The sequence below is a fragment of the Lagenorhynchus albirostris genome, chromosome 18, assembly GCF_949774975.1.
Source record: "Lagenorhynchus albirostris chromosome 18, mLagAlb1.1, whole genome shotgun sequence".
NCBI lineage: Eukaryota > Metazoa > Chordata > Mammalia > Artiodactyla > Delphinidae > Lagenorhynchus > Lagenorhynchus albirostris.
The window spans coordinates 763,731-790,256 of NC_083112.1; the positions used below are offsets into that span (position 1 = coordinate 763,731).

Consider the following 26,526-nt stretch of genomic DNA (forward strand, 5'->3'; position numbering starts at 1 on the left):
GTAGTACAGTGATCAAAATAAGGAATTTTATATTGATATAATACCACTGATTAACCTATAGACCTTATTCAAATTTTGTTCATTAATGTCTGTTATAGCAAATTGAGGGGAAAAAATTGTATAGCATCCAGTCCAGGATCATAAGCCATTATTTAAAAACAAGTTTTTTTCAGTTTCTCCCTCTGTTCTTCGGAGACCCTAATTCCAGGTGTATTAGAGTTCCTGCTCCTGTCCCATGGTCACGGTGGCTCTATTATTTATTGAGCTTTTTAAAGTCTTGTTTTCCTTCTGGCTTCATTTTAGAGACCTTGTAATGTGTCTTTAGTTTTACTAATCTTTTCTAATCAACTTTTAGTTCCATGTGGTGTATTTTTTTGTCTTGGACTTTGTCATCTCTAGAGGTTCCATCTGGGTCTTTTTTATGTCCTCTATTCCTGGCCTCATTGTGTTCATATTTTTCCTCCATGAGTATATCAGCGTATTTATCATAGTAGCTCTTTTAACATCTTTGCCTACTATTTTCCTGTCTGTCCTTTCTATATAAAATGTCTATATAATGAGTTATACAGTTGACTGAGAGTCAACTTGAGTGAATAAAAGAAGTGTAAGGTTTACTTGAATTTATCTCTTAATCTTCACTTAGTATAAAAATTAGTATAATAGCATGTCATTGTTGAAGTTTTATCACTATCCCCCTCTCCACAGGGTTCTTCACTATTTTTATGCTTTGGACTCCCTTGGTAACATGGTTAGATGGTTTCTCAGCATGCTGTTAAATGCATAAAATATCTATGATTACAACTAGAACCAATTATTCCAAATAGAGTTATCAAAATATTTAAAAATTTTTGAAATGTGATATATATATACTGTATTAATGCATTAAGTAATAAGGTATAGTGGTTATTAACTATAATGTTTTTATTTATTTATTTATATAATGTTTTTTGAAGTAATGTTGGACATCAATGATATATTGAGCCACCTGCCAGTATAAGATAAAAAGTCGGGGATTTTTGTTTTAGCGGGTTCTGCTAAAACTAATGTGGTTTATTACCTCTAATCAGAATGAAAAGAAAGCTACGTTTCCGTTAGATGTTAATGAATATGAAGATAATAATTTTTCCATGTGATGTCGTGGACCTAAGTTAGCTTTCGGTTGTATCTGGATGTGGCCAGGAAGCCAGTTCTGTGCAGCCACACTTGTGCCCATTTCCTAGATTAGATTTGCAGTAACAAGTCCATCCAGGCTTTGTCTCTTGAGCACCTAGCCTTGCCGTCCGCTTGCTTGGTTAAAAATGTAGTGAATGAGATGTTTTACTTACATCTAAAAGGAAAAATTAGGGAGAAGTTTTAGAATCTTGTGATGGTTAATTTTGATATTCATGTGGAGCTGGTTAACATGAAAATGTAAGGCACCTTTTTTCAATGACTAGACTGAAAATGAGCCCATTTGCTGCAAACTCCCCATTATTTTTTCGTTTTACCTCACCAGTGTTGTTTCTATCACATCTACCTCATACTTTTTTTTTTTTACTGAATTTATAATTTATTTCTTCCCGTGCCTGAATGGGGAATATAATAATTGTGAATTTGTTCCTCTTAATTTTGTTCCTTAAATCACTCAGTGCATATTTATAGGGTGCATGAAATTTAAATATGATTACGTTGTTTACATAGGAAGCAGAGAAAACGTGGCATGACAGCATATATCTTTTTTGCTAATACTCTCCCGTTAGATGGGCCTTTTTGTTGTTGAAGTAGTGGCAACTGTGAAAGTGGCTGTTAACGTGTTTTCAGTGTTAATGATTCTGTTTTTCTTAGTTTCACACAAAACTATTTCTCATTGGGGACCGGTTGCTTAGCTTCTTGCTTACTTGACCCAGATCAACTGGTCTACTTTTTATGGGTACGTCTTAAAACTTACTAATTACTTAACCATTCTGGCAGTAAAATCATTGTCAAGTTGAAGGATATTTCTAATAAGTTAAAAAATCTAGTTCAAGATTAGAATGGATGATTGGACCTCATTTATATCTGTAAAAGAATTCTTCATAGATGCTGCTCTGTGGAGGTCTCACATCCACCTGCTGGGAGCTGCTTTATTTTTCTCTCTGTAACTCTGATACAATGGCAGGTGTCCTGATATTTTTAGTGTTCCTCATTTGTACTGTGGTGCCAGATTCTAAACATTCTTTTATTTTTCTTTGTTTTATTGATGTGTTTTCCTTGATACCTCTTCCTATATAAATAAAATTTAAATTATTATATTAGGCCCCAGGAAAACATGTTGTCCTTCCAAACAAAACAACAGCCTTCTCCTCTACTGTCCTGAACATTGGGAGAGTCATAATCAGACTTAATAGGTTTGCAGTTATTCTTATTTTTTCCGTGTTAGTATCCTTTTGCTATTGATAAGTTTTTCTTTTTGGTTTTTCTTCTCTTTTCTTTTTTTCTGAGCGTATCAGAGCTTGAAGAATGAGTTGGTTTCCACTTTGAAAAGTAAAACTTACGGCTTCCTTTGGGTGATGTTTAAGTAAATAAGGAACCACTAGGAATAGAACACGCATTCCTGGCATGGAAACAGCTGTGTTTTCTCATGACTTTTATATTAATTGTATGCTGAGAAGGTTTTTTCTTTTTTCTTTTTTTGGTGTTGATGTTGTTTTTGGCTAATGTTTTTACCTTCAATTTCTTATTTTATTTTCTCAAATCCTGTGACATTTGTGAAATTTATCCATGCAGTTTACTCATTTTTTTGTTATTTTTGGCCTGATTGTCGTCTTCCCTGACATCTATTATTCATCCATCCATGGAACGTTGAGCACTTCTTATGTCATCATATTGTACTAGGTGGTGTTGGGTGCGAAGATGCGTGAAGTAATCTAAACATCATGTGGAAAGACGGATGCTCAAGTCCCTTCTATAAAATGACCTTGCGTCTACGAATGCGGAGGACTGACTGTACGATTACTTTGCATCGTGACATGTGATATTTGATTTAACTGATTATGACAGTTCTGTTACAGTTCAGGAAAAAAATCAAATACAAGTTGCACTTAAAGGCTTGCTTTTACTTTTGTTTGATTTCTAATTGTGACTATCAAGTTAATTTTTAAATGCAAACACACCAATTCCTCTGAATTGTATTTTTGTAAGACTGTCTATATTTCAGTGATACTGCTTTTGTCTAGTAATTTCCAAGCTGCACCTCCTTTGGCCTTTTCCTCCTTTGGTTTTACCTCATTCTCTGAATTACATCAGGGTTGGCAATATTCACCTTTGATACGATTGACTTTATTATTACCTATTGACTAATTATTAACTTTAATAACCAAAAATTGAATGAAAATTTTTTAAATTAAAAAAATGTTAAAGTTTTTAATATTTTATTTTGGTTGAACGAGGTTTTAAATGTAGTAGAAAGGTGTTTAAATCAGTTTTAAGAGAAGTGTCAGAGTGCTTGAGACAATAGCAGCTCAGCTCTGAAGGAGGGTAGTTGTTTGATTATTAGGACTTATATTTTGTAGGTTCATTTAATTTCTTCTGTTGCATGACAAGGAGGTGTGTCATCACTGTGAACAGAAAACACCGTGCCTTTCTTACATCTTCAGTTTCTACTTATATGTAAGGATTCTATTTAATTAATAGGGCAAACCACTGTTTTTGAAGGAGACTTAGCTTAGATCATGGTTTTGTTTGACCCTAATATAGCTGCATTGCAGTTAACACTTTGCATCAGATGAAGACTTCTGACCCACTAAGCCTGATTAGAGATGAACAGAATTGTTTTGCAGAGAGAAAAAGTATAATGAAAAGTACAATATTTTGTTCTAGTTAAATTTTTAATTTTCTTTTTATGTTTCAAATTTTAGAAATATGGAAAACTGACCACTTGTACTGGCTGCCGAACACAGTGCAGGTTTTTTGATATGACTCAGTGTATAGGTCCTAATGGGTATATGGAGCCTTATTGTTCAACTGCTTGCATGAACAGTCACAAGACAAAATATGCAAAATCACAAAGTAAGTCTCAGGTATTTGGAAAGCTAAAAAACTTCAGTAACATTAATAATTTGTTAACTACTCTTTCTCCTCTGACTTTCATTTTATGCTCACTTTTAACTGCATAATGGGTTTATTTTTATTACCACACTAAACTTTCTTAGTGCAAACTTTAATGGTTTTGATCATTTAATTTTTAAATTATTGGTGAAGTTCTGTCCAAGTCTGTGTTCCTAACTAAAATTGTTTTTCCATCCAAACATTATCTAAAACTGAGATCGTTTCATGTATCTGTGTATGTTTTAGAGATAGTATCAGAGTCTTCTTTTATGACAGTATTTTTTTAAGGTGCAAATAATCTCAGAAATTAATAAAATAATATTTACATAAAGTTTCATTAAACTATTCTCAGAGGTCAATTAAGATTTTTTTTAAAAAAACTTTGATTATTTTATAAAAAATCAGATATGTACTTTCTCTCTCCTAGGTTTGGGAATTATTTGCCATTTTTGTAAGCGAAACTCTTTACCTCAGTATCAAGCCACAATGCCTGATGGAAAACTGTATAACTTCTGCAATTCCAGTTGTGTGGCTAAATTCCAGGTTTGTTATTTACTTTGCCTAATGCTTCCAATAAAGTACACAAAGAAAATCAGCGGTGCAATATACTTCATCTTTATTCAATGTGCTGATGTTTACATACTTTGTTGAGGGTCAAATTGGAGGGTAGAGATTCTGGAGTCAGAGCAGAGGTAGCTTCACCAGCCCTCTACTTAGCACAGGTGCTCGAAACTGACTTCTTAATTGTTATTTATGATACAGACTTGGAAGGAAAGTAAATTTTAGCTATCAGCCTTTAAAACAAAAGGGTAAGTGGTCTAGCCAGCAAAATCGAGTTGATTCAGAGTAGCCGAGGAGGCGGCACCACAGGCAAGTCTGGAGACTGGAGGGCGAGATTTGAGCCCGGGGTAGCTGGAGGAGGGCCAGCGTCCCAGGTGGGGCTGCTCATCGCTGGGTTGCTGCTGGGTTGCTGGGCAAGCAGGCAGCTCTCCTCCTGCTGGTCTGAAGTTAGCTGCCCAGCTTCCTGGCCCCATGTTGAATGAGGTTTTTCTTGATTCATTTTCACATAGTGTCATTGAGCTCAGTGCCTGCCGTGCAGTTGTTTCTTAGCAGATGGTTTGAGTAGCATCTGACTTTTACGGGTTCTGTTTTATGTTAAGTGGATGGAGGATGTAGGTACACTTATCCTGGAGGTGACAAGCGTGCACATTTTCTTCATGTATTAGAAACTTGCTGTGGGACTGGAGATTGGACTTGTCCTGGTCGGCCTTCGTTTCATTCAAGATCAGCTTCGGGGAGACATTTTCCGTTTCGGTCAGTGTAAAGAAGAGCTCTCTGACATAGTTGTCAGAGCTGGAGTATGGATAGTCTCAGGACAGGACTGCTGTATGTGTTCAGATGTAAGCTGGTTGACCAGTGAGGTGGAGTAGTTGGGGGTTCAGCATGAGTTAAGTGGTTTACCTGATGTGTATGAAATTTCAGGGTAGATTGAGTTCATTCATCCAACAGTTGTACTGTGTTGCAGGCACTGTGCTCTAGTTAATTGATTTAAATTGAAAATGCGGTCTCTTAACTACCTTAAATTGAGGTAGTTTGAATTCAGCCAGGGGAATGTTGTTTTTGTTAATAGTTATACCTTGCCTGAGCTTAGGTAATTAACCACATTCAAGATTAAACTTTTCTTTTGGAGGTTGGGATGTGGCCACTGATACGTCCTGAGAGTGGTAAACATTGCTTTCGACTTGTTGGTTCTTCTCAAAATAGAAATTAAGGACTAAGGATTAATTATGGGAGAGGAGGACAGTGTCTTTGCTGTTTGTCAGATTTTTAACTTTCTTCCGTTTTGATGTTGGGTAAACTGAAATGTTAATTGAAAATGTTTTAACTACTTTTTTCATTTAATTGAAACTTGTATTGCCCATCATTTGATAAGAACATTTGTGTATGTACATTGTATATTTTAAAGAAACAATTTAGACTCTTACTTCGGAGGAATGCGTCCAAGATAAGCCTGTAGGGCAGCCTCATCACTGTGGCTGCACGAAAGTACAAAGTTGACAAATAGAAAAGCAGCATTTTTTCTTTATCTTAAAGCAAACCGTAGATCTTGAAGTTTTATGTCTTCCTTAGATGTTTTTCCATTTCATAGTAAGATAATAGGATAACATTTCATTTGTTTTAAAAGGATAATTAACTTTAACGGACTTCAGTTTTTTGGAAACACTAAGGGTATTGTTGCTGGGTTTTATTTTTTTAAATAATTCATTCACCTGGTAGTTACAGTCTTAAATATGCGTGTTTTCTTTCTTTTCACAAATTCTCATTGTGTTGCATGATGTTTATCGAAGTTTTAAAATGATAAAGGTTTTTTTCTCCCTCCATTGCTGCCTTGAAAAATTTTGTACTATTTCATACATTCAACAGACTATATGTAATATGGATTAGAGAGTGAGAATTAAATATCAGCATACTCACCACTCAGGTTAGAACATATTCCCCGCACGCGCCCCCACCCCACCCCCCGCCCCCCGCCGGGCACGCTGCCTGGCTCCCCGATCAGGGACTGAACCCAGGCTATCAGCAGTGAAAGCACGAGTCCTGATCACTGGACCACCAGGGAAGTCCCAGAACAAAACTCTTAAAGCCCACGTATGCTTATATCTTTTTCTACTCTGTAAATCGTTTTAACTCTTAAAAATGTAATAAAACTAAAATAAATTTCTGGCATCAATACCAGTCTGTAAAGCTTACCCCCCCAACTTTGTTTAAAAACAAGTATAAAAAGTATAAAAAGGCTATTTTCACGGATGGACTTGGAATGAAAATGATGGCAATAATGCAACAAATCATTAGTAAATTAGCTACTAGAGGCAGAACTAGGAGCTAGGTTCTTTTGTGTTTATTTACTAGTTCAGAACTTGGTGAACTGACCTCACTATTTGCTTGTATTTTCTTAAAGAAGAAATCATAATTGAACTTTATGATTTTTTTTCCTTTTCCGTATTATTTTAAATAAATAGTAGTAATCATGTGGTAGAAAATGAACTTCAATTTCATAAAACAAACTTAGCATACTAGTATTTTTAAAGACAAAATTCAGAAATGTAGTTTTATACGTTGAGGAAATAAGTATTTAAGAAAGATAAGTACTATTTTCCTGGACGTCGTTGATATTTGATGGTCGTCACAAAAAAAAACTTCTAAAATCCACCTCAGACTCGGTGTGTTTTGTGCTTTGTTTTAGGCTCTCAGCATGCAGTCATCTCCCAACGGCCAGTTTGTAGCTCCAAGTGATATTCAGTTGAAGTGCAACTATTGCAAAAATTCCTTTTGTTCAAAGCCAGAAATCCTGGAATGGGAGGCAAGTCCTATTTTGTTAATGTACGTTATCTAGTGCTAAAATGAAAGTCTGGTATAGTAACTATGACATTTCCATTTGAGAACCTATTTCTTAGTTTTTCCGATTTTGTGATGATTGGATTATTTGCTTTTTTTATGTGGGAGTAGCACCAAGAAAGGATCTGGTTTTTTTTAGGTCAAACAGAAAATTATTGAAGTCATATCCACAATATATTATGTTCATAGTAGTGCACAGAACGTCATTTTAGCCACATACCTGGGGTGTCTTTTGTTTGTGCAGTGTTGTTCCCATCTCCTTCCCCACCCCCCACCTTTATAAGTATTGTCTGTTAACTGTAGTATCTTACATTGCCTTATGTTTACCATGTTGTCATTTAAAGTTTTATAATTGTGTTTTAATAAAGGAATCCTAATATAAATTTTATTCTCCCTTTCTCCTCACTCTTTCCTTCACCAGTTTATTAATTTACTTTGCCACGTCTTTTTGCCGTAGCAGAAACTCTGAGCATTAATGTTTGGTTCAGTAAGCGGGCAGTAATGAATGGATGGATGGATGGGGGTGGGAGGAGGATGGGGCAGGGTGGCCCTGGCTGGATGCTGCTGCTTGAGCAGTGTTCACCTTCGGCTATTCTTTCTTTCCATGTTTTCAAGGGCATGGAGTATGTAATAAATGGTGTACAAGATGTAGTGCTAACAACAGCTGCCCTTGAGCCAAACTTAATAGTGGCTCTTGGCAAATCCCTCAGTATCTGAGTCTTAGGCAGAAGGTGATCCCCAGAACTGGACTACATGATTTCTAAAGTACTTCGGAAATCTGAAATTTTATTATTTAGTCTCTAGAAAATTTTTTAGTTTTGTAATTGTGTTTGGTGCTGTCTCAAGAGCATTTAAACCAGTCATTCTTTGAGACTGTTGTCAGCACCCAGTGATGAGTTTTAGAGACTGTTACCGTCTTTAAATCACAGCAGGAAGGATGTTGAAGGCCCTGAAAAAAACAGAAACAAAGTTAAATCATTTACCTACTTAATGTTATAATCCTTAGCGATACATTTCCTATAGGCCACAGACATCCAGTTTAACTAATTCACTGCTGCATTTAGACATAGCTCCACAAAATTCAATACCATTAACTACTCTAAAATTACTCAGTGAAAGAATAAAAGTATAAGTATCACTAAGACAAGATGGCAGTCTGGTGTTGCTAACAGAACTGGAGAAATGGGAAAAGAAAAGCTGCCGCCCTTTCCTGGTCGGCTGGATATTTGAGAAGTAGCTCTGGCTCTTGTGGATTTGGGGCCAGGAGAAATAACTAAATAATTACTAAACTTGCTCTATTCAAGGGAACCAACTCAGTCTCACACTTGGCCGCACACCGTGTGATGACCCCCAGTGGAATACTTTACCCATAGTAGGTCTGTCACTATTAAGCTGTGGTAGGAATGCGATCGAGTCTGCTTGACTGTACTCAACAAAGAATATTTCTTTTTTTTTTTTAAGAATATTTCTTTTTGAGTGAAAATGGTATGATTGTCATAGTTCTTATCTTTTTGTAGCTTATCCATGTTGTATCTTCCATTGTTTTCTTCCCATTTCTCCAGTTCTGTTAGCAACACCAGACTGCCATCTTGTCTTAGTGATACTTATACTTTTCTTCTTTCACTGAGTAATTTTAAGGTAGTTAATGGTATTGAATTTTGTGGAGCTGTGTCTAAATGCAGCAGTGAATTAGTTAAACTGGGTGTCTGTGGCCTATAGGAAATGTGTCACTAGGGATTATAACATTAAGTAGGTAAATGATTTAACTTTGTTTCTGTAAAAGTGGCTTGTGTATTTCTTACCCTTGTTCTTGAGGTGGATGTCATATACTTACCAAGGTTCCCATTGTGCATGTAGAACAAAGTGCATCAGTTCTGCAGCAAAACTTGTTCAGATGACTATAAGAAGCTGCACTGCATAGTTACGTATTGTGAATACTGCCAAGAGGAGAAGACTCTTCATGAAACAGTGAATTTCTCTGGAGTTAAGAGACCTTTCTGTAGTGAAGGCAAGTGCATATACAGTGTTGTTCATAACTTTCTTTAATATTTAATGTTAATTTTTTGCCAAAATATGTAACTACATATGTTCAGAGTAGTGGTACAGTTTTAGTATAGCTGAAAAAAAAATTGAGTTAGCTTTTCTACTGTTACTTTATATATATTTATAGACCTCTGGGCCCCAGGGTGTTCTATCTCTAAGAATTTGGTAACATGTTTTTCCATTACAAGGAAGTTTTGAGAATAAACTAAAAGCATTATCATACCACGTTATTTCTAAACAGACAGATTGTGATCTGAAAGTTGATTTTCCAAGTGGATTAGAATTATTTTCCATTGGCTTCATTCCCTGCCTGTTTACTGCCTAGTCTACAAAGGTATTCAGTATACCAGAAGGAACATCACACGAGGCATTACTACAGGCAGAAAAGACTTTTAGGTTTTCAATTTGGGATGCCAGGGAGACACTGGCTTTTGTAATAGTACATTCAGGAATTCTCTTTCCTCTCATTTATACTTTTTGCTGCTTTGGTGCCAGGCGGCAGATTAGAAAAATGAAGTTTGTTTCTCATTCTGATTCTCCAGAGATAGGAGCCAGGATTGTAGCTAAGGGTTTTGGGCTTTTTCTATTTTTACTTTTCCCCAAATGTCCTATTCTGCTCTGCGGCTCTCACTGTCTGCTCTTTCTTTGGCCCCAGGCACTGGACTCCCAGCTTTCCTACCTGCTGTCCTCTTCAATTATTTTCCAGGTTTTTTTTTTTTTCCCCTTCTTCCTGGATCCACTTTTTCTATCGATTTCTACCGCTAGTTAGAGGCAAGAAAAAGGTTGGAAAATCCTAAAAGCAGTAGGGAATGGCAGCGATATCAAAAGATTATTAGTCCATTCAACAAGTGCCTCCGTTTCTACATTAAGCATTTCACACTTGAGGTCGTGTCTGCAAGAGGGTACTGCTGTATCACAGCAGGCATTCCTATTCATGTAGGCTCAGTCCCCCAGATGAAAAGTAACCACGTTTACTGTTAAGATTGCAGCTATAATGAAAAGTGACATAATGTTGCATTAAAGACATTGATTCTGGATTTAATTTAGCTCTTTTACCTGAACTTTCGTGCCGTGATTCACAAAGCAGAGTGCCTTAGTGCTGAGGGCTAGCGCACACAGCATTTGGATTATGTGGGTCTTACTAAAGTGAAAGACAAGTTGCAACAAAAAGATAGTTGACATTAAAGAACATCATTTTCAGTTGGAAGGACTTTCTGGGCAATAAAAGGTTAAAAAGGACGTCTATTTTTTTCCTGTTTAATAATATATTTTGTGCTTTCTCTAACTGCACCTAGTTCTCTGCTGGAACCTGTCAGAAATAACAAAACATGTAATACCTGGTACTACCATCAAAACCTAGTTAGAAAGATAAAGCTAATAAAGGTAAAATATTAAACATGTTTTAAGATATAGTTCAGAGTAACAGAAAAGAAGCCATAAGGACAGTTCATAAGTAATTGCCAAGTAAATTACATAGGAAACAGTTGCAGTCCCTATTAAAGGATGGGTAGTATTTTGGTAGATACAAAAGTGGAAGCAACACCAGAGTGGAAGGTCATTCTTAAGTGCACAGCATGAGTAGACATATGAAGATTATTTAATACTTTATAGAGATGTCATAGGGAATAAATAAAATTTAAATGTAAGGACCGTTAAAATAATGCATTTATATAGTTGGTAAAGGAAGTGTTTTGATTAAAGAATAGAATAACAACATGCTGTTTTTGGACAAGTCATTAAACCAGTTTTACTTCCCTGAAGGTCCTTTAGGGTGACAGAGATGGGTAAGGCTAGAGAATTGAGCTAAAATGCCTGCTTAGCTGAATGTATCTTTAAGTTTGCTCATTGCCTCTCAACAGTCTCCACTTTTCATTTCTCTAAAATGCCCATTTGTGGTGTGTTTATGATACTTAAGCAGGATTATATTGGATTATATTTACACAGAGCAGGTACAACAGTTTTGAAGTGTTACTAGACTTGAAAGTCTTAGAACATGAATTATTTGAACCCACACCATATCTAATATAATATTCCATGTTCTGTTTCAGTTTTCACAGGCTGGTGTTGATCACAGTAGATTTCACAGTTTTGATCAGGAGAGAGAGAGGACTGTATATGTGAATTTATAAACACTTTCTAAAGCCAGTGCTCTGTTTGACCTGTAAACTCTTTCTTACCTCAGAAATGAGTTTTTGTTTTAATAATGAAGCCTTATATTTCTCAGGCTGCAAACTGTTGTACAAACAGGATTTTGCAAGGCGTTTAGGATTGAGGTGTGTGACTTGCAACTACTGCTCTCAGCTGTGTAAGAAGGGTGCGACGAAGGAGCTGGACGGCGTGGTGAGGGACTTCTGCAGCGAGGACTGCTGCCGGCGGTTCCAGGACTGGTACTACAAGGCAAGTACCGCCGGCCCCGTGGGCCCCCAAACTGGGATGTATCTGTATTTTCAGCAGTGTAGTTCAACAAAATGGATTATTTATCTAAAATTTATCTTACTAAATAGAAGTGTTTTTGATGAGTACTTTATCAATTATGAACATTGGCAGGTAATTGTTTTAGATACTTAGGATGTGTTTTTGTTTATTTTTTTCCCCTAAGTCCATAGTTTATAACAGGGTTCAATCTTTTTTTTCTTTTACACATTAATTATTTATTTATTTATCTATTTGGCTGCGTTGGGTCATTGTTGCTGTACGCGGGCTTTCTCTGTTTGCAGCGAGCGGGGGCTACTCTTTGTCACGGTGCACAGGCTTCTCATTGCGGTGGCTTCTCTTGTTGCGGAGCATGGGCTCTAGGCGTGCGGGCTTCAGTAGTTGTGGCACGTGGGCTCAGTAGCTGTGGTGCACGGGCTTAGTTGCTCCATGGCATGTGGGATCTTCCCGGACCAGGGCTCAAACCCGTGTCTCCTGCATTGGCAGGCAGATTCCCAACTACCGCGCCACCAGGGAAGTCCCCAAACATCTTTTTTTTTTTTTTTTTTCCCCAAACATCTTTTTAAATAAAGAGAGGAGCAGGATACTTTCCAAGTTGTTATAGGCTAAGATTTTGCTGCACTTTTAAAGTTACTTCACTATTTTACTGTTATTACTGACTACTTTAAGCCCTTGAATTAAGGTTCACATTTTAGAAACACACAGCACAAATACTAACACACTGGAGGCTGCGTCCCTTTCCGTCTGAAGCAGCACCTTGTTACAGACAGATGAAAAGTCACTCAGGAAATGTTACTTTGATGGCTCTAAGCGCTCAGTTTCAGTTTAGCACACAAATATACCTTTTCCTCCACTGTTGAGGAGGTTTTATTCTTAGAAACTGGTTTTGGATGCAGGTATTTAGTGGACACAGATGTGGAAACTCCGCTTTGTTCTTACTGTCACCCTTTTCACCATTTGCTTTGCTGTTTGAGACAGAGGTTGTTACCGTGTGATACTGAGGAACCCCTGTCATTAGTTTATCATACAGATTTCTGTCCAGTCGTATAATTGTGAACTCAAAACTTCAGTTCTTTCAAATAGTCTTTCTTGGAGGATATTGTTTTTTGTTCACAGCATGTGGGCTGTATTTCTCTGTTTGGCTTCTTTCTTTGATTCTTCCTGTTCTCTTTTATATTACTTATAATTAAAAGAGAGAAATCTTTTGGTTTCCTCTTTTTTCTTTTTTGGGAAGCAAAGAAGTGTTCTTTGGCAAAAGACCAAATTATTCTAATGTTGCCATTTGTTCCAGTTTCCTATTTAAAGGGTAATTGTAGCTAATGTTTTTATAAGTTCAATGATGAAATTTCAATGAGGCAGTGCATTTCAGAAAGTTCGTTAAATAACTAGTGACAATTATCTGTTTATGTTTAATGTCAGTATTCTATACATGTAACATTTTTATTATTCCTTGTCTTACTTTAAACCCCACAGATCTTTGTGTAATATATACAATAGCATTATTACAAGCTGTACTAATCTGAGGAGTAAAGACACATGATAGGAATTTGTAAAGCAAGCAACAGTGATGATTTTTAATGTAATCAATAGGATTACAACCTTCAAAATGAGGAAACAGTTGCCCCTCCTAATTAATTGGGCCCTGTGTGGAGGCAGCCAGTGCTGAGTCAGAGAATCCCTGTGTTCTGTGCTTTCTGCTTGAGTAGCATCTTTTCTGACATTTCTCATGAGTCCCCTTATCCACTGCTACCATTACATGGTCATCTTGAAAATGTGTTAAATTGAGTCCCAACCAAATTATGATTTTTTTCCTGACCTTCTTTCCCCTTCCACTTTTTAAATTTAAGAACTCAGAATTTTAGATTTTAGTTCATTAGAAAATGTGACCCATAATCTATAAAAAGTGCCTCATCAAGGAATGTTTACAACGAGAGCAGCCAGCCCAGCTGATGCCGCCACAGAGGAGCACACGCTGTATTTACCTAGAGTCTCGAGAGCTTTACATTTTTGTTTGTTTAAATTTAAGTATTTGATATTATATTTTTAAAATTAAAAATATTTACACCTATGTTTGTTTAATTTGACAAGACATTTTGAATCATCTGTGTTTTCAGGCCTATAAAATGGTTTGCTTTTGGATTTAAAATAGAGGTTAAATACTGTCTCTTCAAAATTAGAATACAAAAGCCATTGAAATCATGCAACCAAAAAACGCTGAGAATAAAATTAATGTTTTTTTCTTCTCCCAGATAACTCTTTCGAAGGAAGTAGGTTTTACTTTTCCTCAAAGTTAATGTTTCCAGGCATAATGTGAAACCAGGTGGGAGGATAGTTCTTTTCATTTCTATAAGTTTAAATTTTTTGGAGAAAAAGGATTTAGTATTGTAATACAATAAAAGCTACATGTTTGACATACAGTGAAGATAATTCAGAAGTCCCACTGTTTCCCAAGAATACTTTCATAGTACTTCTTAATAGAACTAATAAGCTTTTCTTAAACTTTCTTCAAATTACAGTTTTTTAATACAGGCTTTTTTAAAAAAAATTATTTTTGGCTGCGTTGGGTCTTCATTGCTGCGCGCAGGCTTTCTCTAGGTGCGGCGAGCAGGGGCTACTCTTCGTTGCAGTGCGTGCGGGTTTCTCATTGCAGTGGCTTCTCTTGTTGTGGAGCATGGACTCTAGGCGCACGGGCTTCAGTAGTTGTGGCACGTGGGCTCAGTAGTTGAGGCACGTGGGCTCAGTAGTTGTGGCTCACGGGCTCTAGAGCGCAGGCTCAGCAGTTGGGGTACATGGGCTTAGCTGCTCCGTGGCATGTGGGATCTTCCCGGACCAGGGCTCGAACCCGTGTCTCCTGCATTGGCAGGCAGACTCTTAACCACTGCACCACCAGAGAAGCCCTAATATAGGCTTCGATTTGCCTTAAAAACCAGTAGTGAAGGGTGACAGTGTTAAATTCTTCAGTGCAAATGCCCCAGCAGTCGAACAGCATGACTGGGCTGTAATCAAATTAATACTTACATTTTAATAAGCCTTATTCATAAAAGGATACCTGAATGGAAAATATTTTGGGGCTTCTATGTTTTTCTTTTTTGTCTATAAACTGCCAGAAATATTGATTTTAGAAAATCATTCATTGTTTTTGACATTAAGTTTCTAAAGGAAATACCTAATATTCTCGCTTTAAATGTACCTTTGGGTAACAGAAGAATTCTTATCACTCGAATGCTTTGCATAGTATCCAGTGCCCAATCTTTTATTACTGCATTCTTTTTTTAAATAAATGACTATAAAATCCCCTGTTTCATTTTGTTCGTGGTTCCCCCTTGCAAAATTAGGTCTGATTGGGGAAGTGGGCAACAAGAGGGTGGAAGGTTACAAGGATGTGTATACATCAACCCAGACTGTCCAAGACAGGTAAGGGGCTGTGTCAGTGTAGGTCCAATGACCTTCCTCAGTTACTGCAGAGGAGGCTCCTGGATTAGCTGAGCAGTTGGATTAAGGTTTTTGAATTGAGTTTCGTTAGTACCTGCCTATTATTTAGATTGTTTGAATCAGTAACTTTTTCTTTTTTCCTCCTCAAAATAATACACAACCCTTGATTTTTCACAGTGACAGGAAAACCACGAAGTGTTTGTTAAACCAGAAACGTGTGTTCTTACGCTGTAGGAATGTTACGCTTTCCTAAGAGTCCCATCTCGTGAGTAGGAGGTAGTGGTGTTGGTGTCGGTAACAAATGATGGGCATTAATGAGATTTTCCATTTAGCATGGTTCCAGACATTTTACCAGGAGTTTGTATGAGTGGCTGCAAAAGGAGAAAACAAGCCAAAAAACAAGAGGTTCACAACCTCTAAAATTTTGATTATGGTATTAAGCTTGAATTAGTATTGAGTTCTATTATTATCCTTTTTCCTGAAAAAATACATACATATTTTGTTGCCATTTGTAAATTAGCACTAATCTTGCTCCTTTTTTTTTTTTTAATTGAAATCGTCTAAATTTGTTTTGAACTTCCTGGAAGAAAGGAGCTTAAAGTGTTGTTAGGACAGAATTCCAAATGTCTATAATTATAAAATAATGAAGCGATTTTATTGTTCAGATTCTTTGGGTCGAATGTGCTTGGTTGTAGGCTCTAGGCCTATTAAATTATTGTGTAAGTGGAAATATTACCATATACAAAGAGTCAGCACAGTACTTTTTATACAAATACAAATTGTATACAAATTGATTTGGGTTTTAGATGTTACACTGAGAACTTTCTTGCAGCATTTTACATGTTAGGATTTTTATTTCTATTTATTCATATTAACTCATTTGTTTTTCCATTGTCTTTGTAACTTGGTGCACTAAATAAAGCTTTGGTTTTGACTTGGACTGTCTGCTTTGAATCCTACCTCTGCACTTTGGTATTTGGCCCTAAGAAGTCACTTACTGTATTGGGACTTGAGCTTCCCCGCCCTGTTGTGAGGCTTGTGGAATGGAGAGGGCAGCCTGGCTTTTGTTTTCAGGTTCTCATCTTCACTTTTGCTGTGTTCTTGACTGTTTAGACTCAGTTTCTCCTGTGGTGCTTTGGCTTTTCTTTGAGTATAAAGTATAAAAAGGAAAAAATCCCGGAAACCTGGAGCACTTCAATGATTATTTTAAAGAACAGTCTTTGCTGGTGAGAGTTTTATATAGGGACTTCTTTTTACTATTGAGTAAACTAGGACCTGGTTGATAGTGAGTGCTAATGTTACTGAGATTACTATGTTATATTACCAGCAGTATAACATTTAAGCTCACAAGTTTTTGGACAAGAGATGCGATATTGGCATCACTTAATAGTCATAATTTATACTGCAAATCTTCTTCATTGGTTTAACATTTATTTGGCAGGAGAAATCCCTGACCTGGAGAAATAAAGAGCCTGTGTTCTACCCCTGGGTGGGTATGTCTGTTACATAAGGCCTGTTTACCCACACAGCCCTTTGTTCATGTGCCAGCCAGGAATTTGTTGTAGTGTTGATTCATGGGACTCCTGTGGAGACATAAAGTGAGTGGTTTCGGGCTTCCCTGGTGGCGCCGTGGTTGAGAGTCCGCCTGCTGATGCAGGGGACACAGGTTCGTGCCCCGGTCCGGGAGGATCCCATATGCCGCGGAGTGGCTGGGCCCGTGAGCCATGGCCGCTGAGCCTGCGCTCTGCAACGGGAGAGGCCACAGCAGTGAGAGGCCCGCATACCGCAAAAAAAAAAATAATAATAATAAAAAAAAATAAAGTGAGTGGTTTCCAAACCCGCAGTATAAAAGTCTAGGTGATTAGAGCAGTGAGGGAAAGCTACAGCTGTGATTGTTACCAGCTATCAAGTACTTAATATTTACTGCTTTGTCAAAACTTCTAAGTTGGTGGCTAAACTAAAGGGCAATTTTAAAAATTGCAGTAATTTATTTCTACTGTAAGTAGATTAAAAACTTAATTATGGGGCTTCCCTGGTGGCGCAGTGGTTGAGAGTCCGCCTGCCAATGCAGGGGACACGGGTTCGTGTCCCGGTCTGGGAAGATCCCACATGCCGCGGAGCGGCTGGGACCGTGAGCCATGGCCGCTGAGCCTGCGCGTACAGAGCCTGTGCTCCGCAACGGGAGAGGCCACAACAGTGAGAGGCCTGCATACCTCAAAAAAAAAAAAAAAACCAAAACTTAATTATGAAAGGTACTATATTTGAAATTGATTGTTATACCTTTTGGCCTACTCGTTGATCAAGATGTTAAGAATTAGTGAAAATGGGCAAAATCTAGGTAAAATGGAATCTCTCAAAAATCTGTCCCTAGATTAATTGATTCGCCATCATAAAGTATAACTTTTTATGTATGAATTTTAGTTGGTTTTATTTTGCATATTAAGTTGTAGACTAGTTAGGGCTGATTGTTTTCCTAGGTGTAGTTCACATTTGTGATCTTAAAATATAATTGTTTTTTAATTAATTAAATACTGAGTGTTCTAAGACATGAACTTGAAGTTCTTGTCATTAAAACAGTATTGGGGCTTCCCTGGTGGCGCGGTGGTTAAGAATCCGCCTGCCAGGGCGCAGGGGACACGGATTCGAGCCCTGGTCCGGGAAGATCCCACATGCCGCGGAGCAACTAAGCCCATGTGCCGCAACTGCTGGAGCCTGCGCTCTAGAACCTGTGAGCCACAGCTGCTGAAGCCCACGCACCTAGAGCCCGTGCTCCGCAAGAAGAGAAGCCACCGCAACTAGAGAAAGCCCCTGTGCAACAGCAAAGACCCAGTGCAGCGAAAAATAAATTAAAAAAATAACCAGTATTAATGCCCTTCAAATTTATTATATTAAACTACTGAAACAAAACATTTCAAATTAACATCCATGATTTTCTCAGCATAAGAGCTGGTTTCAAAATTATTCTGGTCTGTACAGTTGTATAAATGGGTCCATTATGAGCTCAGTTTAACCTGGGAAATCTATTCATTAATCAGAGATTTTCAGTGTAGTATAATTGTGGGAGACTTCGACCAGTATATCATTATGGCTCTCAAAATTATTTTGTAATATTAAAATGCATTGTACCGTGACTTCCCTGGTGGTCCAGTGGTTAAGACTTTGCCTTCCAATCCAGGGGGTGCGGGTTCGATCCCTGGTCAGGGAACTGAGATCCCACATACCTTGGGCCAAAAAACCAAAACATAAAACAGAAGCAGTATTGTAACAAATTTAATAAATACTTTAAAAATGGTCCATATCAAAAAAAAATCTTAAAAAAACGTTGTGCCAATTTGGTCTACTACCACTGTTCAGTTTTTTTGGTTATAGCCTATCTTTGTAATGCTGGTCTTTGACTTCTGGTAAGTATAGAAAGGGATTTTGACAATTAGGTAAATTGCTACTTTTTAAACTTTTGTGGATTTTACTGTATGTTTATGATACAATTTTATTTTTTCTTTATCTGACATTGTTTTATCACATTTGACAACAGTCATTGAAATGTCTAGAAATCTTGTAAAATACATGTCGGACTTTTTAAACCTTGCCGTGGGAGATGTCTGACACCTTCCTTTTGTCGTCAAGGCTGCAAGGTGTGACTGCTGTAAATCTCAAGGCACCCTGAGGGAGAGGGTGCAGTGGCGAGGGGAGATGAAACATTTCTGCGACCAGCACTGCTTGTTGCGTTTCTACTGTCAGCAGAACGAGCCCAACATGACAACCCAGAAAGGACCTGAAAACTTACATTATGGTATGTGATCGTTTAGGTTAGTAACTTGAAAAACGTGTAAAGCAGTTTTTAGTTTCAGAGATCTGGATTCAAGGTAATGATAATAAGCAGTTAATTTCAGAGATAGTTTAATAGCAACTTCCGTAGTTTCCCTGGGTGGAAGTGCCTTCAGTGATGTTTCTGTAGATGTACTGCTTTTTATTTTATTCTCTTAAAAATGTAATGCTAGTTGAAAAAAATAGAGTCTACTTGGGGGTAGAGAGCAGCTAAACAGAATTATAACAAAAATTGTAAAAAGGTTGATCTGCCTATCATGTGTCACTTGCAATTTTAAATGAAAACTATTTTTAGCAAATTGTATGTGCTGGGGGTAGGTAGGAGAAACAAAGAAAACCCTTTAGACTTAATTAATAATTGAGTTAAATCTAAGAACATAGTATTGCTCCCAAAGCAGTGTATACTTTCTGAGGGGACAAAATGGGGAGAGAGTTAATTCCACTACTTATCTCTGTATTTCAGCTCTCAGATCTCATATTCTTTATTTGAAAGAACTTAAAATATATTTTCTTCAGTAACTATTTTAAAAATCAATAAAAATTAATGAGAGATATGGATTTAGAAAATCCTGAAGAAAGTGATATTTGTCTTATTTTAAATTTGTTTGTTTTTAGATCAGGGTTGTCAGACGTCCCGAACCAAAATGACAGTAAGTATTGCTTAATAGGTAAAGTGCTAAATACTGACTTTCATCATGTGGGGAGAAAAAGTAATTAGTCCATTTTAATCTGATTGTAATAATAAAAGATTTTTTTACTTTCCTCTGTTGAGACAGTTGAAGCATTCATATTGTGCTAAGTTACCCGATATAAAAACAGGTCCTTTTCTACCTGCTAAGGAATATAAAGGTGAATTAATTGTGGCCTTTACCCACATTGGGCGAGATAGACATATAAATATTTGCGTTGAAGCGCTCATCCCAGCTGCATCTTTAGGGCAGTAGCAATGGTGCATTTGAAATGGTTGAGTGTATGCGGTCCTGGCAGCTGTGACAAAACTTCTGAACAGCTGAGTAGAAGGTTGCCAGTAGACGATGAAAAGTCGGAGGAATAATAATGTCCAGAGGCGTGCATGTTTGGCCAAACTGTTCACTGGGGCCGAACTTGGAGGGACCTGAGGGGGATCCTGGGAAGCGGGAGGCAGGCCGGGCTAGGCGGATGCCCCTCAGACATGTCTGGAGAGCTGTCCTAGGGGCAAGGCCCTGGGAGTTTGTAAACTTGAGGAGTCCTTCCATATGCTTTCTCCTGGGTTTTTTTCTGTTTTCTTTTTCTTTTTTTCTGTAGTGTTTTTCTTTCTCTTGGTGTAATGCATCAGATTCTGCTTTTACATTAGCATTTCAAGGCTCTTGTGGGCTGAGAGTGGCCGTTTCTGCATAAAAGGAGCCTTGCACTGAGCAGCGGGCGGCCCTCTTGTGCCCGCCTGCAGGAGCCGCCCTGAGCCAGGGGCTTCTGTGGGAGCCATTTACCAGCATCATGGTGAGCCTCTGCTCGTGTGTTCCTGGGCAGAAGGAGTTAACCAGCTCTGGCTACAGATTGGAATTACCTGGGGAGTTTCCAAAACCTTTCGAATACCTAGGCTCCAACTCAGAACTTCTGTAGTTTTGAAAAGTTCTTTAGGTGATTTTAACATGTAACCACAGTTTAGGATCTCTGATGTAGATGAAAGATTGGTGTTTTTATATTATTCCATTCAGTGTTTGTTTTTGGCGGGATCTTAGTTCCCCCACGCAGGGATCAAATGGAATGGAAGTGCAGAGTCCTAACCACTGTACTACCAGGGAATTCCCAGTTTTTGGTTTTGATGTTAATAGTTAGAATCCTAGACAAGTTAAGAGTGCTTTTTCCTTTGCTTTCCTCCGCTATCTGTTCTGCCCTTGTGGTAATATATTTTTAAGTCAGATAATTCAGGAGTATTCAGCTGAATTGTCAGATTCTAACCAGGCACTTGATCCATGCTGAGGAGTGTAAAGATGATCACTCCCTGTTTGGTATCTGCATGCAGCCGTAAGGCAACTCCCAACCTTGTTTCAAAGCTTTGACCAAGGCTTCAAGACACCCTTCCGCCCGCACAGAAGCAGGTACTCTTCTCCTGCAGCAGCACTGAGGCCACCTCATGGGACGGATGGAAGGATGGGCCTTTGCAGCCATCACCTCCTGTCACGTAGAGCCCCTCCCACCTTGTCCTTGGATGAGAGCTCAGCTGTAGAGTTTGGGGCAAGTCACTTTACGGTTCTTTGTGTGACTTTCGCCTTATCTGTAATGTGGGCATGAAGACAGAACCTCGTCGGGGTCGTCACCAAGAGCGCTAACCCATGGGGCAGGGTGTGTGGTGTTGGAGACATAGGGCCTGCATCGGGGAAGCCACTTGAACCCTGACTTTAGAACTCTTCTCTGTCACCTCCACTGGGCTGTACAGCTTCTGAGCCTCAGTTTCCTCATCTGTAAAATGGGAGTGAGAAAACACCTGCTACCCCTTGTGCTGAGAGGGTTAAAGAATTCATTTCATCAGGTGTGTGACTTTGGTGCTTTGCATAGTGTCCTAGTCCGTTTGAGCTACTATATATTGTATAACAGGATGCCATAAGTGAGGCAGCTTACAAACAACAGAAGGTATTTCTCGGAGTTCTGGAGGCTGGAAGTCTGAGATCATGGCTCCAGCAGACCTGGTGTCCATTGAGGGCCTGCTTCCTGGTTCCCAGACGGCCGTCTTGTCGCATGTCCTCACGTGGGGGAGGGGTTTTTGGGGTCTCTTCTATGAGGGGCACTGATCCCATTCACAAGGGCTCTGCTCTCATGACCGAATCACCACCTAAGGGTCACACCTTCACATGACATCCCCTTGGGGATTAGATCTGAGTGTGAATTTTAGGGGGACATAGACATTGTCTATAGCTTATAGTCCCTGGCCATATAGCAAATACTCAAGAGGTGTGGTGGCTTTCGTTATTATAATTTTCATTATTTGTGGTCCTTCTTCAGAATTTATTATCAGTAGGTATAGATCCTGCCTGTTGACCAACAGAAAAGTAAGAAGCAGTATCAAGTGTCGGTTTTTACCAGGTGGCATAGTTTAGTCGACATGGTGCCCTGTCGGCAGAATGACGAGTAACCTAGGATGTCTGTGACTTTGACCCCTGGTTCATAAGGGGGTTCTAGAGTATTTCCCAGTCCAGACCCAACTTCCCTAGGTTTGGTGTGTAGTAGACACTCAATAGCTGGTGTTAACTGTTCCTCCCGCTTTACAGTTGAGGAACTTGAGGCTCAGGAGACCCAGTGACTTGCCTGATGTTGCACGGCGGTGCCGTCAGACCAGCCTCCGTGGCACGGGGTTGGAAATCCTGGTCAGCGTAGAATGAGCTCACACGGGACCAGCCCCCTTGGCCATGAGCATGACTTGAAACTTATGAGAGATCCACCGTGCACCGTTTTTTATTAGTACCCTTTCACGTTTGTGAATTGGCCTGCTCTCTAAGATGTGTCTGTCACCCCTGAATCAGTGCCCAGTAGCTGTCGAGGTCACGTGCAGACCGTGAGTGTCCAGGGGTGTGGGCCCCGGGGCTGCTTGGCCATCTCCTCTCAGCTTGTGCTGTAAGCAAGTGTCCTCTTCACGGTCTGGCGACTGCCAGTTTTTCCTATTTTGTGCTTTGTGCTGGTGATTTTGCTGCTGGGTTAAGCACCGGAAAGTGCTGTGTGTCTGACTGGGGGACCCATGTGAGTTCAGTTTCGTGGATGAACGAACGATATGGTTCATCTATAAAGAGGGATAAGAAATCCAGCGTCTGTAGGGCTAAGGTAAACTAGTGCGTGGGAAAGCTGTGGGAAAGATGGTATGTTGACTGAATTTGTGGATTCGTGAGCTTATGACTGATTACAACACAGCACAGTGACCAGCAGTGTGGTGAGACTGTCAGCTCACAGCCTGTCACCGGGATCAGGGAAAGGGTGGCCTCTTTGTGCTGGTGCTGGCCCACTCACATGTGAAAAATGTGGGTCTTGCAGGCCCCGGTGGGTTCTGCAGGTCTGGGCTCTGCAGATGGGGCTGCTGGGGGTTACGCAGGAAGATGCAGGTTGGCTAGTTTTTGCAAGGTCATTGGTAAAACGAACCTACCGAATGCAAGTGGTCTCGAAGCCCTGACTTGAATCCTTCTGAAACTCTGTGTCCTTGCTCTTGGGCCAAGGCCAAGGGTGACCAAGTGCAGCCCTCTGGTGCGTAGAGCCCCAGACCACGAGCACTTAGAGGGGAACCTAGCCCGTGTGCCCGTATGTGGGGTGGGACAGAAGAAGCAGGGGTGGTGTCCGAAATATTCTGGGGTTGGTTTCGCAGCTGCATCATCCTACAAGTTGAACTCGGCCTCCAGAATGAAAACCTTGAGCCTTCGGGTTTTGATTATCGGATGTTATCCATTGCAGTGGAGGACTCAGAAACCACCCCCAGACGCTGAGTACCCCTCCCCCTCCCCCTTCCCCAGCCCCAGCAGGGCGCACTGGGCTTTCAGGGCCCAGTTGCAGCGAGGATGCCGGGGACGGGCCCCGCCGGGCGCAGCATCAGGAGGCCGCTTGGGAAATGAGTGGCGTTGGAAGATGTTTGATGAGACTGCGTGGAAAATGTCCGTCTTTGAAGGTGTTACAGAAAATAAAAAGAGGAGCGTTGAAAACATGGTGCGCATCGCACACAGATGAGTGGAGGTGGTTGTGGCAGAAAAGGTGGCTAAGCCCAGCGGGGAGACCGGACAAGGTGGCAGAGCAAAGCCGCAGAATGGCTGCTGGAAGACGGTCCGAGACCCCCCGAGTTGTCCGCTGACCCCGGCTGAGATACTGTCCTGGGGTCCTGCCTCGGGGCCGGGATGGGCCCTAGCGAAGCGCCGGGAGACCATGCGGGCTTCGTTTCTGATGAGTCCTGGGTTCCCCTGCGCTGCGCAGCGCCGGGACGGCGGCGAGGCCCTCTCGCTTTCCCGGCCACGGGCTCCGCCTACGGCGCATGCGTGCGCGGGGAGGGGCGGGGCGCCGTACGCCGCGTGCGGAGTGCGTTTTCGGAGTGAGGTCCGTTTTCGGAGTGAGGTCCGTGTCCGCAGGAACTGTGCGCTTGGCACCCGAAAACCAGGAACTCTGAATTGTGTCCCTTTCCCCGTAGCGATCGGTGGTGTGCACAGCACCTTCATGTCGCCTCCTAGGCACAGAGCTGCAGCTTGCTTTACAGCGTGTGTGTGTGTTTCTGTGGTGTCAACGGTACTGTGGTGCACAGGCTGAAACATCTGTATCGAGAGGAGACGTTCCTAAAATTGCAGTGGTTGGGACAGAGGAAACAAAGTTTGATAACATTTTTGGTAATAATTTTCATCATTTTTCTTTTCAAATTTAGCACCACGTATAAGCAGTTTATGCAGTAGAGAGAGAGTATCAGAAAGCCATAATAACAGTCTAATTATTTTCAAAATTCAGGTTAACAACCTTGCTTTTTTATTTAAGAGTGAGACTTGTCTTTTATGTTATATTAAAAAGTACGCTGTGGTATCCTTCGAAAAACAGATCTGTAGAATGAACGATTACTACTGCTTTTCCTATAGTTGGGATAGATTCATGTTGATCCTTCCAGATTAAGACTTTGGTAGACATAGTAGAAACAGCATAAATTGATTATATTCTTCCACTTTTGTGTGTTCCCCCCGCTGGACCTAGAAACCAGATATTAACAACAGCATAAAGTAATAAAAATTAGAGGCAGAAATAAAAATGTTTCTCTTTGTTTCTCGGTAGGGCTCAGCACCACCCCCTTCTCCAACCCCCAACAAGGAGATGAAGAACAAGGCAGTTCTGTGCAAACCTTTGACCATGACGAAGGCAACTTACTGCAAACCCCACATGCAGAGCAAGTCCTGTCAGACAGGTGACTCGCATCCTGACCCTCGCTGAGTGAAATCCATGCTTTTCTCAAATAATGGGCTGCAGAATAGATTTGTTGGGTCACTTTGTCACTTTCTGTTGATTTTGCTTATCTGGTTTTAGACATGCCTTCAGAATACAGCATGTCATTTAAGATCATTAATAAAGATCAGTCTCTAACAAAGGCCTGCAAGTTATGTCACCAGTGATAAAATGCTGTATCAAAAATTTCCTTGGGGGCCAAGACCCACTAAAGTTACAGTGCTCTTCTGAGAAAACCATCTCTTTGAGTGTGGTCTATAACCATAACTATTGTTTCCTTGTCAGAATGAGTTGAAATCATTCAGATATGTATTTTCATCAAATTTAAACGTTAGTTGCATTCTGATTGTTTGATTAAGTAAACCTTTTTGTGGGGGTGTGAGAGTGTCTGGGACCATATAATACTTTAAAAGATTTTTTTTTTCTATTTTAGAAAAAGTCTAGGGACTTCCCTGATGGTCCAGTGGTTAAGACTCTGCTCTTCCACTGCAGGGAGTGCAGGTTCCATCCCTGGTCGGATCCCCACGTGCCACGTGGCCAAAAAAAAAAAAAGTCTAAATTCTGTTTGTGTTCTCTATAACTTAGGACAGCTACTGCATTCAGTTTTGTTGTTTTTGGTTTTTTTGTTTGTTTGTTTTCGGCCACGCCACGTGGCATGTGGGATCTTAGTTCCCTGACCAGGGATGGAACCTGTGCCCCCTGCACTGGAAGCATGGAGTCTTAACCGTCGGACTGCCAGGGAAGTCCCTGTTGTTTTTAACTTACCTAATTTTGTGAAAACTGGGAACTTCTTTTAAATGGGTACTGAGGCACTTAAATTTTTCTTTGTTACCAAATTACTTTGACTGAGCAGCTGTGTTTAAGTGGTGGTCATGGTTGACGTTGCTCCTTGAACACGTTCTGTGCCCCCAGATGGTGAGTGGAGGACAGAGTATGTCCCGGTGCCCATCCCGGTGCCCGTGTACGTGCCGGTGCCCATGCACATGTACAGCCAGAGCATCCCTGTGCCCACGACCGTTCCTGTGCCCGTAAGTCAGACTTTCAGCTCCCCTTCCTCCTGAGATCTCTCAGGTGCAGGCGGGGCAGCAGTGGGTTGGCGGTGACTGCTTCAGTGACACTGGTGGGACAGAGGGTGGAGGCTTGGCTTTTCATCAGCAGTTCACTTGGGTCTGGTTGAGGCTTTGCCAGGGGTTGCTGTGTGTGTGATCAGGTAAGTGCTCGTCCTTGAGAGTGAAGTTCAGCCAATGTCTGCACCTGCTTTACACATACTGTGTAAACATATTTGTGTTCATTTTAGAAAGAAAGATTTGTGAACCGTAAGGTTTACAACTGATACATGGAATGGAGGCGCATATAAATGTCATCCCCTGCAGTGCTGGGGACACTGTGTCAGGGCTGGCCTACTGTACT

The 26,526-nt window shown here is 40.1% G+C and overlaps 1 protein-coding gene across 19 annotated transcripts in view; it reads left to right on the top strand.

Moving 5' to 3' along the window:
• ZMYM2 (zinc finger MYM-type containing 2) overlaps positions 1-26,526 on the top strand; it is an 88,467-nt gene that overhangs the window by 47,714 nt on the left and 14,227 nt on the right. For 6 of the 19 annotated variants that reach the window (XR_009536680.1, XM_060128843.1, XM_060128844.1 and 3 more), the window contains 9 exons: positions 3,876-4,026; positions 4,493-4,608; positions 7,310-7,426; positions 9,319-9,469; positions 11,729-11,901; positions 18,994-19,159; positions 19,810-19,844; positions 24,949-25,078; positions 26,029-26,144. Coding sequence is in view for 9 of the 19 variants with exons in the window: in XM_060128843.1 (XP_059984826.1) it covers positions 3,876-4,026; positions 4,493-4,608; positions 7,310-7,426; positions 9,319-9,469; positions 11,729-11,901; positions 18,994-19,159; positions 19,810-19,844; positions 24,949-25,078; positions 26,029-26,144 (1,155 nt within the window). In the remaining 10 variants the exon portion in view is untranslated. Of the gene's footprint in view, positions 1-1,800; positions 1,910-2,853; positions 3,217-3,561; positions 3,599-3,875; positions 4,027-4,470; positions 4,609-5,291; positions 5,380-7,309; positions 7,821-9,318; positions 9,470-11,728; positions 11,902-14,186; positions 14,258-18,993; positions 19,160-19,809; positions 19,845-24,948; positions 25,079-26,028; positions 26,145-26,526 lie in introns of those variants that run through there. The other 13 variants (XM_060128846.1, XR_009536681.1, XM_060128847.1 and 10 more) reach the window with 13 other exon arrangements.